The following is a 10638-nucleotide window of genomic DNA, read 5'->3' on the forward strand; positions in this document are numbered from 1 at the left end:
GCATATTGTGCGTGAGACCTATAGCTTAGAGGATTGACTGATTCCACTGACCCTCTGTCAACACCGAAACATGAATATGCAGCAGCCGTGTGTACACTGGCAATGTTCGACTGAGGGCAACAACTATTACACTTGCAGATGAATTCAAAGACGTTCTTAGAACACGCAAACATGTTTTACTTTCATTTTATTGAATTAAAAACAATGCTTGCATGCTAAATCTCCCACGCATCCTTTATGAAACCCTTTGGAATACCTGGCCACGTTGTCCCACTGTACATATTGAATGTACAGTTCTGTACATCCTCCCAGTCCGAGTCGTTCTGTTCTCAGGACACATCTGTTACTGTGAATGACTGGCTCTCAATGGACGTTTGTCACCATACATTGTCTACCATACACAGTATGTGATATGACCTTCAATATAAACAATTGATTTGTAATATCCTATTCAGCCCACTCGTCCCTCATAGAATTATGGCTTGGGTGTAGTCACAGAGGGGATGTGTGTGCATGCGTGTGTAGTCACAGAGGGGATGTGTGTGCATGCGTGTGTAGTCACAGAGGGGATGTGTGTATCAGTGTAAAGGCTAGTATGGTTTGCACCTCAGTAATGAGCAGCATGGGGAGTTCATTTTGTTACATTCTCAGACTCCTTCTCCTCTCTGTACATCATGCCTGACCTGGCCCACACTGCTGTTCTCCTTGGCCATTCTGTAGGTGGCTATAGAGAGCCTGTCTTCCCCCTTTTCCCAGTAACACATTCATCCTTGTCTGTAACTGTACTGAGCATGAAGGCTGCATTTAAATGTACTACAATCTTTGTTCTTACATATAAAATACATTTATATTCCCCAATCTCACCTGTATTATACCCATAAAGCCACATTCATGTACTGCTGGGCCTCTCACACCTTGGGTTAGTCTCAAATGGCCACCTATTCTCCACATAGTGCATTACCTTTAACCAGAGCCAAAGGATAATGGGGTGCCATTTGAGAGACAACCCTCTACATCACTGTCATAGACCCAGAACAGTCTGTGATTAAAGATGGCTGCTCTGTCATCTCGGTGAGGCAGCATGGTGTGCAGTAGGCTACAGGCTGCTCCCCTAGAGTGTAGCCTACTCTGAGCCCTGCTGGGCCTGGCACACTCACAAAGGACTAGTCCTCTCTGCTTCTCCAGGACAGAGGATGTTATTAAGGCAGGCAGAGGTCCCTCCGTGGGTCTGGTCTGTATTTAGGCCCTGGTCCAGACAGCAGTCCTCTCTCTACTCAAAGGCAGTGGTGGGGATTTAAGGCAGCTGTCCCCCAAGTCTCTGTCCATATTGATCTCATCATGGCAGGATGTCTGGGCCCTAGTTACACCTCCCCTCCTTCTCTCTGCTACTTAGGAGGGATGACCACCAGGGGTGGGCCCTTCCTGGGCCTCCACATCAGCACCTGTGCATCGTTGGCGTTGGGCCTCCCCAGGGCGTTGGGGGGGATGGGCTCCATGTGGGTTAGGACGCGGGGCTGGTCCTGGTGTGTCTGGCCCGTCAGGGTGGCTCTGGAGCCAAGGGGCATGGAGGGGTCCACCAGGATGTCCACCCTCATGCGCCACTTGACCGTCTGCAGAAGGATCTTCTCCCGCGTGGCCGTGTTGAGGGCCACCAGCCAGGTGGTGAAGCTCTGGTCCCTCTTGATGCGGGTGAGCAGGGGCAGGTTGTTGTCGCTGATGGGCACGGCCCAGGTCACACTGGGGTAGAAGTTATCGTTCATGCTAACGGTGAAGCGCAAGGGCTTTGAGGTGGGCCCCGCCAGGGTGACCGTCTCGGTGGTGTTGCCGTACCAGGGGTAGCTCACCCCATCTGAGTCACTGATGGCCCTCACAAGACCCTCACGCAGCTCTGGTAGCTCCCAGCTAGACCTGCAGGAGGACAACAGGTCAGAGGTCAAACTACAGTTAAATAGATGATGGGTTGGAACCTGTTCTTAGTGGGTCATGGATTAACAGTGTCGAACTGTAGGGTCACAAGGAGACTTAAAGAGCTTTAGGTGTCTCACACAGCACATTACATTTGGGAGCCTCTGTTAGACATTCTCAAAAAGAACTGAGTAAGACATACAAATACATAAAAGAAGTTTGATAAATGGATTTCACCTCAGGGCTCCATACTGTAGTCTATGTATGATAGATGGTTCAGTGAGTCTATGTATGATAGATGGTTCAGTGAGTCTATGTATGATAGATGGTTCAGTGAGTCTATGTATGATAGATGGTTCAGTGAGTCTATGTATGATAGATGGTTCAGTGAGTCAGTGGGTTAATATCTTATTGTGTTTTTCGGCCAATGAGAGGGTGTCGGCTGGTGTGACCTGATGCCACGTTCTCCCCTACAGATCAGCTCCATTTGTCAGTACCCCATGTTTTTCTGCTGCACCCCTAGACCCCCCCCAGTCAGGATTATACACCTCACATACGCCTCCTCCAGAGAAAAACACCCCCAGGCAGTGCTGGAGGAGGCTGTACGTCTTGCTCGTCAGTGGGTGTGTGATTCTGTCTCCTGGAGAGAAAGGAGCGTGGGAGCGTGTCAGTGCATCTCTCTCTCTCTCTCTCCCTTGTTTCTGTGAACACAATGTATGTCTAGGAGCAGTTGTTTAGCTCCTCTGTCATCTCTATTTTGATGGTGAAGTCACAGGAACAGAATCAATTGGTGGGGGTTTGAATGAAGGAGGGTGAGTGCATAGTTAACCTTCTGTTTGCGCAAATGCTCTGCTACACATGCACTCACACATATCCACATATCAACTGTTGCATTGCATTCATGTCCATTTTGACACCACACAAAACACACACACTTCCTACAGCACCAGAGAAGTGACAGTTTGGGACAGAGCAGCAGAGGGAGGTGGGAGCAGCTGGGGAGCTTCAGTCAGCAGCCTGGAGAAATCAACTCACATGCCAATGTCATTGTAGGTGTTGTAGAATTCCATCTGTGTGCATGCCTGGATCCAACCCACCACCCAAGTCTCATTACGGGGAATAGGGGGCATCACTATCCGCGCAGAGGCCTTGAAATAGGCCGTCTTGTAGCGCAACACTATAGGAGAGTTCTCCTCAATGATTGTTGGGGAGTGATCGATAGTGGCGGAAACGTCATAGACCACTATGTTTTCGCGTTTGATGCGCGACTTACAGGCGATGCTCTGTATGCAGCCCATGATGACGTTAGGCTTCTAGTCAGTTGGACCAGACAGGATGATAACACTGTCACGTCCTATCGACTTACAAACAATATGCTTAATATGTCACATTAGTCAATGCATTGGATGCATCCAAAAAGGCAATCAGGACCATTTACATTTATGCACAAAGATAAAACAGATAGGTGGTCAGATCTTAGGGTAGGGGAGCAGATTCATTAAATAACAGCAGTTGGTGGTATTAGATCCTCTCTACGCCTCGGATCGCAGGTGTAGCCTATCGGTGTCTGCGTGGCACTGCCCTCTCTTGCAGTCCGGGCTTCCGTGGGCTCCAGCCCCTCAAAATTATTCAAATCCATACGTCCTCTTGCAGGTCTGTGCCGTTTGATCCTCTTCTTTCTTCCCCGGGCTGTCATGTCACAAGCCGGGGGAGAGCGGCACACTCAGAGGCGTCGTGTCAATGGCCCAGTCGGGTGGTTGTCGTGATGCATGATGATGCGGCTCTGGCGGCTCACGAGGCGCGCTTGATCCGAGCGATGACAATCTAGACCACCAGGCATTCCTCACCATGAGTGTAAAACGAAGGATAAAAACACGGTCAATGCAGAGAGATCCCCCATTTTTTATTCAACGCTTCCTCTGCAGAATTGGCTGAACAACAGACTCGCGCTTCGATAAATCAGCGGGTGAAAAACAAATGTTCAAAAACCTAGAAATCATAGACAACAGTTCTATCCAATCCGACAATCAGTGTATCGAATTGTTGCTGCATGGCTTGATAAAATCCCCGTATAGACACATTAAGGATGCTGTCTTGTCTCTTCTCTCCCAAGGCGATGCATCGTCTGGCGCTGTTCAGCTTCCTTGGTGCTGATGATGCTGAGTGAACCAACGAACAGCAGAGGGAGAGTGAGCGCGTGGGAGTACCGGGGGTCCTTTATTTGGCCGTAACAGTCTGTGGATTTCCACCATGGCTTGAATGGCTATAGCCTATGACTGCTAGGCTACTCACATTCATCAAGTGTCTGCCTGGTGATAAGAATAGACCAATTGATGGTTTCATATTTTATGAGCGACATATTCACAATCATGCAGTGGCAAGCTCTTGTCAAATCTAGACCCATTCTTTGATGGCAGCACAATTGATAAGATCCGGCCATAATTGTATCATATGATTTTAGGGCAAATCAAAATAGATACGAGGAACGCTTGATATTCTTGTAAATAAATAGTACTTTTCTGATTAAATGCCTAATAATTTATAGCCTTCGTCACTAGACTCATCTTTGTTTGACATGATGATGAACCACTGTCGAGTTTTTTCCTTAGCTAATAAATCAACAAAACTAAGCGTGGCATTATGAGCAGACAAGACAGCTAATACGGACAAATAGGAGGTTCTACAGTTGATTTATGCCACTTGGTATCACATTTCAGTTTATGCGATCGGCTCTGCGAGTGAATCTGATGTGTACAGTAGACAGAAGTAGCAAAGCACCTCCCCTTAATGACACACTGGAACTCTGCTGTCATCCTTCAGTGATCCATTTGCCTTGGAGTTGGTTAAAGATCACTCCTGCCTCCGAGTAGGCCTACTTTTAACAAAATAATTTTTGCGTGTTCCTGATGATACTACAGGTTGTGTTTGTACTTGAAGGACTGGGCGCAGGGAAATGAACCCAGTGTGCCAAAATTGTGGAAGTATGTGAACATTTGAAATTAGAGGCTATCAGTCTTAAAGGCTTGCCCGTTTGCACGTTATTTTGGCATTAATACTGTCACATATCAGTTCGCAAACAATGTAAAATATATATATATATATATATTATTGAGTTAATAAAGCCGCAGACACATAGTCTCTTTTTTGTTTTCTTGAGTAAGGCAGCTCCAAAATGCAGGTGTTTCAGCCTAGCTCAATGCTTTCTGTGGTGGTGGGGCAGCCAGCAAAAAAATAGGAGCATTGCGCTGTGATTGGCTCAGTGTTCTGTCAGTCATGGGGACACTACATCATCGCAAAGTGTATGTCCTTAGTAAGGGTAGACATCCACAATTTCAGGCCTTTGGGTCCTGCCATAGAGTTATATTACAAGTGCCCTTCCAAGAAGGCTCAAGGTCATTGGCCACAGATAAAATGACATCAAATCACGTTATATGTACAGTAGCTTTGATTGGACTGATCATGGCAACATCATACTTTCAAAGTCTCAGCTAGCAGTCATCATCATGAATCAAGTTGACAATTTACTGGCAAATCCTTTTAATCCTTGTCATATGAAGAGAAATAATGAAGATAAATTATAGATAAAACGTATCGGTGCTCATCGGCCATTGGACATAAAGATTGCGCAACAAAGTTGGAAATCGCAAATTCAACAATAAGTCGTTTGGAAGGAATCAGTGGCTAACTGCAAGCAGTGGAAAGCAACCAGTAGCTTGCTATTCAATGGAATGGCTGTGTGTTTTTTATTCCGAGTTCCCACCATAAATCCAGAGAATGCCAGACTTTGCTTTGATGACAAAGTCTGAATACAAAACCGCCGCGCCACCTTCGTGTTTAAGTGAGCACATCACAAGCTAAGGTGAGTCCAAAAATGTCTTGAATGCTGCTGCATAAATGATGCAATATGCTAGGGAGATATGTATACTGTAGCTAAGAAAGTAATACTATGTGTATGTTGTGTAGTAAGCTGTTAGCAGCCCATGTGCCTCACCCTAATAATTTGGTCTATTTTCACCTCTTAATTTCACCTAACGTTACTGTTCTGACTCGGTGGTGCTGCACATGTAGCCTATAACCTGTTTTAGAGAAATGTCATCTAATATTGTAAGAGGCTTCATTGTCTGTTTATATGCACCCTTTATTTATCCTACGGTTCTGACTTGGTGTACAGGGAAAATACTGTAAGAGCAGCCGATGTTCTGCATTCTGTCGCTGTACATTTCAAAAGTACTGAACACATAGTTAAACTGACTACGTCCGTCGTCGCTCATTAATGTCTTAATCGAAATTACGGAATGGCTCTTATCCGCTCATCGTTCCCTTATGCCATAGTTTGTACATCTCAATTGTCAGTAGAAACCACATTTGTTTAAGCAAGTCAGCCATATCAGCTATCGTTTTTAAAAGGCAGTGAACGAGGCTGAATGAATTGTTTCGCTGCCAGACAAGGCTCAGCTGTAAGCCAAGTGTAGCAGTGGTAAGGTGTTGGGACTGCTGTTGGGACTCTGCTGTTGGGACAGCTTTATGTAGGCCTTAACAGTTTGTGGGCACCGTTTGTCGCAATTATAGTGCAATTAATGTATTGTTTAGTGTTGTTTAGAACCTCCTATTGTTTAGTGTTGTGCCAACTTTTTTTTGTTCGCTCCACCAAGATTTACATGCTAAAATCGCCACTGATGGTATGGTATGTCCATCACCCATTTCTTATATTTAACAAATTACAATTCGTATTATATGTTTCGAATTTGCAAAACGTATTATATTTAACAAATTCTAGCTAGGTGGCTAGCTGGCTAATGTTAGGTAGGCTAGGAGTTAGGGTTAGGATAGGGATAGCTAAAAGGGTTAGGGTTATTTTTATTAGCATCCCCATTAGCTAACGCCGTAACGCTAGCTAATCTTCCTGGGGTCCAACACCAATTAACAAGACATTACAATTAAAATACCTGACAGGAAACACATTTAACATTCAGTTGATGCTTTCTATTTCCTGTCCAGTCATATGGTCTATTGCATTAGATGTTCTTTTATTTTTTTCTTGAAGGTGGATTTACTTTTTGTCTGAGAAATATAGATTGGTAAAGAGTTCCATTCAGCTATGGCTCTATATCAAACTGTAGATTCAAGGCGATTTGTCCTTGGGTTGTTTTAGCTGCCCTGAATTTGCCTTTCTGGTTTGGTGGTTATGCATGTTGCTAGTATGTACTAACTGGCCATGAAAAATACTGTGTTTAAAAAATATATATATAACATTTCTAAAGAAAATCAGAAAACAGATAGTAATTTGTTTTCAACGTGAAGCCATGAGAGATTCTGATGCATTTGGATAATATTCATACAGAGAAAGCAATGAAGAGCTAATCTGGCAGCCCTGTTTTGAGCGATTTAGAGCTTTTTTATATCTTTCTTTGCTGCAGCTGACCATATACAGTTGAAGTCAGAAGTTTACATACACTTAGGTTGGAGTCATTAAAACTCGTTTTTCAACCACTTCACAAATTTCTTGTTAATAAACTATAGTTTTGGCAAGTCGGTTAGGACATCTACTTTGTGCATGACACAAGTACTTTTTCCAACAATTATTTAAAGAAAGATTATTTCACTTATAATTCACTGTATCACAATTCCAGTGGATCAGAAGTTGACATACACTAAGTTGACTGTGCCTTTAAACAGCTTGGAATATTCCATAAAATGATGTCATGGCTTTAGAAGGCTAATGATAGGCTAATTGACATAATTTGAGTCAATTGGAGGTGTACCTGTGGATGTATTTCAAGGCCTACCTTCAAACTCAGTGCCTCTTTGCTTGACGTCATGGGAAAATCAAAAGAAATCAGCCAAGACCTCAGAAAAACAATGTTGACCTCCACAAGTCTGGTTCATCCTTGGGAGCAATTTCCAAACGCCTGAAGGTACCACATTCATCTGAACAAACAATAGTACGCAAGTATAAACACCATGGGACGACGCAGCCGTCATACCGCTCAGGAAGGAGACGCATTCTGTCTCCTAGAGATGAACGTACATTGGTGCGAAAAGTGCAAATCAATCCCAGAACAACAGCAAAGGACCTTGTGAAGATGCTGGAGGAAACGGGTACAAAAGTATCTATATCCACAGTAAAACGAGTCCTATATCGACATAACCTGAAAGGCCGCTCAGCAAGGAAGAAACCACTGCTCCAAAACCGCCATAAAAAAGCCAGACTACGGTTTGCAACTGCACATGGGGACAAAGATCATACTTTTTAGAGAAATGTCCTCTGGTCTGATGAAACAAAAATAGAACTGTTTGGCCATAATGACCATCGTTATGTTTGGAGGAAAAAATGAGATGCTTGCAAGCCGAAGAACACCATCCCAACCGTGAAGCATGGGGGTGGCAGCATCGTTGTGGGGGTGCTTTGCTGCAGGAGGGACCGGTGCACTTCAGAAAATAGATGGCATCGTGAGGCAGGAAAATTCTGTGGATATATTGAAGCAACATCTCAAGACATCAGTCAGGAAGTTAAAGCTTGGTCGCAAATGGGTCTTCCAAATGAACAATGACCCCAAGCATACTTCCATAGTTGTGGCAAAATGGCGTAAGTACAACAAAGTCAAGGTATTGGAGTGGCCATCACAAAGCCCTGACCTCAATCCCATAGAAAATTTGTGGGTAGAACTGAAAAAGTGTGTGCAAGCAAGGAGGCCTACAAACCTGACTCAGGTACACCAGCTCTGTCAGGAGGAATGGGCCAAAATTCACCCAACTTATTGTGGGAAGCTTGTGGAAGGCTACCCGAAATGTTTGACCCAAGTTAAACAATTTAAAGGCAATGCTACCAAATACTAATTGAGTGTATGTAAACTTCTGACCCACTGGTAATGTGATGAAAGAAATAAAAGCTGAAATAAATCATTCTCTCAACTATTATTCTGACAATGATGTCAATTAGCCTATCAGAAGCTTCTAACGCCATGACATAATTTTCTGGAATTTACCAAGCTGTTTAAAGGCACAGTCAACTTAGTGTATGTAAACTTCTGACCCGCTGGAATTGTGATACAGTGAAATAATCTGTCTGTAAACAATTGTTGGAAAAATTACTTGTGTCATGCACAAAGTAGATGTCCTAACCGACTTGCCAAAACTATAGTTTGTTAACAAGAAATTTGTGAAGTGGTTGAAAAACGAGTTTTAATGACTCCAACCTAAGTGTATGTAAACTTCCGACTTCAACTGTAAAACATTTTTGGGGGCAGACTGTATCTTTCATACAATCAAATGGCTAAGAAATACAAATGGTTTATAGCCTAAATACTGATTTATGATAAGGGCCTCTGGATAACATTTTCTTGTAGGAATTCCCCAAAATGTAATTGCTTAATTTAAACAGATTAGAAACAGGAGGAGAGCGAGAAGGAGTGAAAGTGGGACAAGCTGAAGCGGGAATTGGACCCCAGACTTCTGGGGCAGTAAGATGGTACATTTCATTGGAATTTCATTGGAATTTTACACGCTCAACCACAAAGCCACACTGTCAAAAATGATCCTGGGGGTGAATTGAAATTGACTCGAAAAACAACCAATGATTTGTTAATTTAATTTAAACAAAAAATGTAAAAATAAATGCAATTGAATAATAGGTTTCACAAAATGTAAGTATATTTTATAATGTTTGAGGATAAACAAATATAGAGGACATTGAGTGATTGAACTAATTAGAAGTCTGGTTTTAACTTCCTTGCACTTCCTATCTTACCACGTGGCTCTGTTATTAAGATTGTGGGTAATACATTTTTAAAATACTTTTTCACACTTTGTTGTATGCATGTTTGAAGATAGGAAAGTATACTTCTATATTAGTATTAAGCAGATTGTTGTGCCATGAGGTGTAATGTATCATGGTGATCGGATATCAAAACCGTCAGGCAAAATGGCGTTCCACGATGAGACCACCCATTCCCACATTTCCAACTTTTAACGGTAGAGGAAAATACAGTATCCTGCTGTAAAACCTACAGTTACTGCTGGTGGAATGAGCACTGTGCTCAACAATGCCTGACAAAATGGGTTAAACTGATAAATGATCAGATACCTAAATCAATGAAAATACTCCTGAAGAAGTTATCTAATTCTGCACTAGACAGGGTATAAAACACCATAATACTATTTAGAAGCTTTAAAGAGAGGAAACAACACCAAAAGAGAAGTTATCTAATTCTGCACTAAACAGAACTTGAAACACCAAAATAGTGTTTTGAACCTTTTCCGGTAGTGCTCCCAGTTCCTGGCAATGTGTTGCACAACACCTGATTAAGTGGTGTTACAACACCATGTGTCATGTTTCAAAACATCTCAGGATGATATGTTTCAATACTCCAGAAAAATGAAGGTTTTGTCTCCTTTGCATTGGTGACAGCTCAGTTGCCATTAGTTTTGGTGTTACAAAAACACTACATTTTAACAGTGTACCTCGTCATGTGATGTTTGCTATCCATTTATTTACACTTAAAGAGGAACTCCATTTTGGTATTTTTTCCAATTAGTCCACTGTTGATATAGTCCCAAAATGTTTTGCATGTCAGCAGTCATGTTTTTAAGATATTGGAGTGTCAAGAAGCAAAGTGTCAATGGCCACATCCTCATGATGATGTAAAATGCCACCCTACATTATTGTTTTTTACTTTACAAAATTTGCTACAAATGTAGGATCTTAATTGTATCACCCTGTTGCAGGATAACTTT

General features: G+C 42.8%; 1 protein-coding gene across 1 annotated transcript; it reads right to left on the reverse strand.

Annotated features, from left to right (window-relative positions):
* Positions 1 to 170: 170 nt before the first annotated feature.
* fam78bb (family with sequence similarity 78 member Bb) lies at positions 171 to 4073 on the reverse strand. The gene is made up of 2 exons (XM_014216485.2): positions 2941 to 4073; positions 171 to 1908 (listed from the first exon to the last, which is right to left on the reverse strand). The coding sequence occupies exons 1-2, from the start codon at positions 3201 to 3203 to the stop codon at positions 1386 to 1388; spliced, it is 786 nt and encodes a 261-aa protein (XP_014071960.1). The 5' UTR covers positions 3204 to 4073; the 3' UTR covers positions 171 to 1385.
* Between the last annotated feature and the right edge of the window lie 6565 nt (positions 4074 to 10638).

The sequence above is a fragment of the Salmo salar genome, chromosome ssa10, assembly GCF_905237065.1.
Source record: "Salmo salar chromosome ssa10, Ssal_v3.1, whole genome shotgun sequence".
Lineage (NCBI taxonomy): Eukaryota > Metazoa > Chordata > Actinopteri > Salmoniformes > Salmonidae > Salmo > Salmo salar.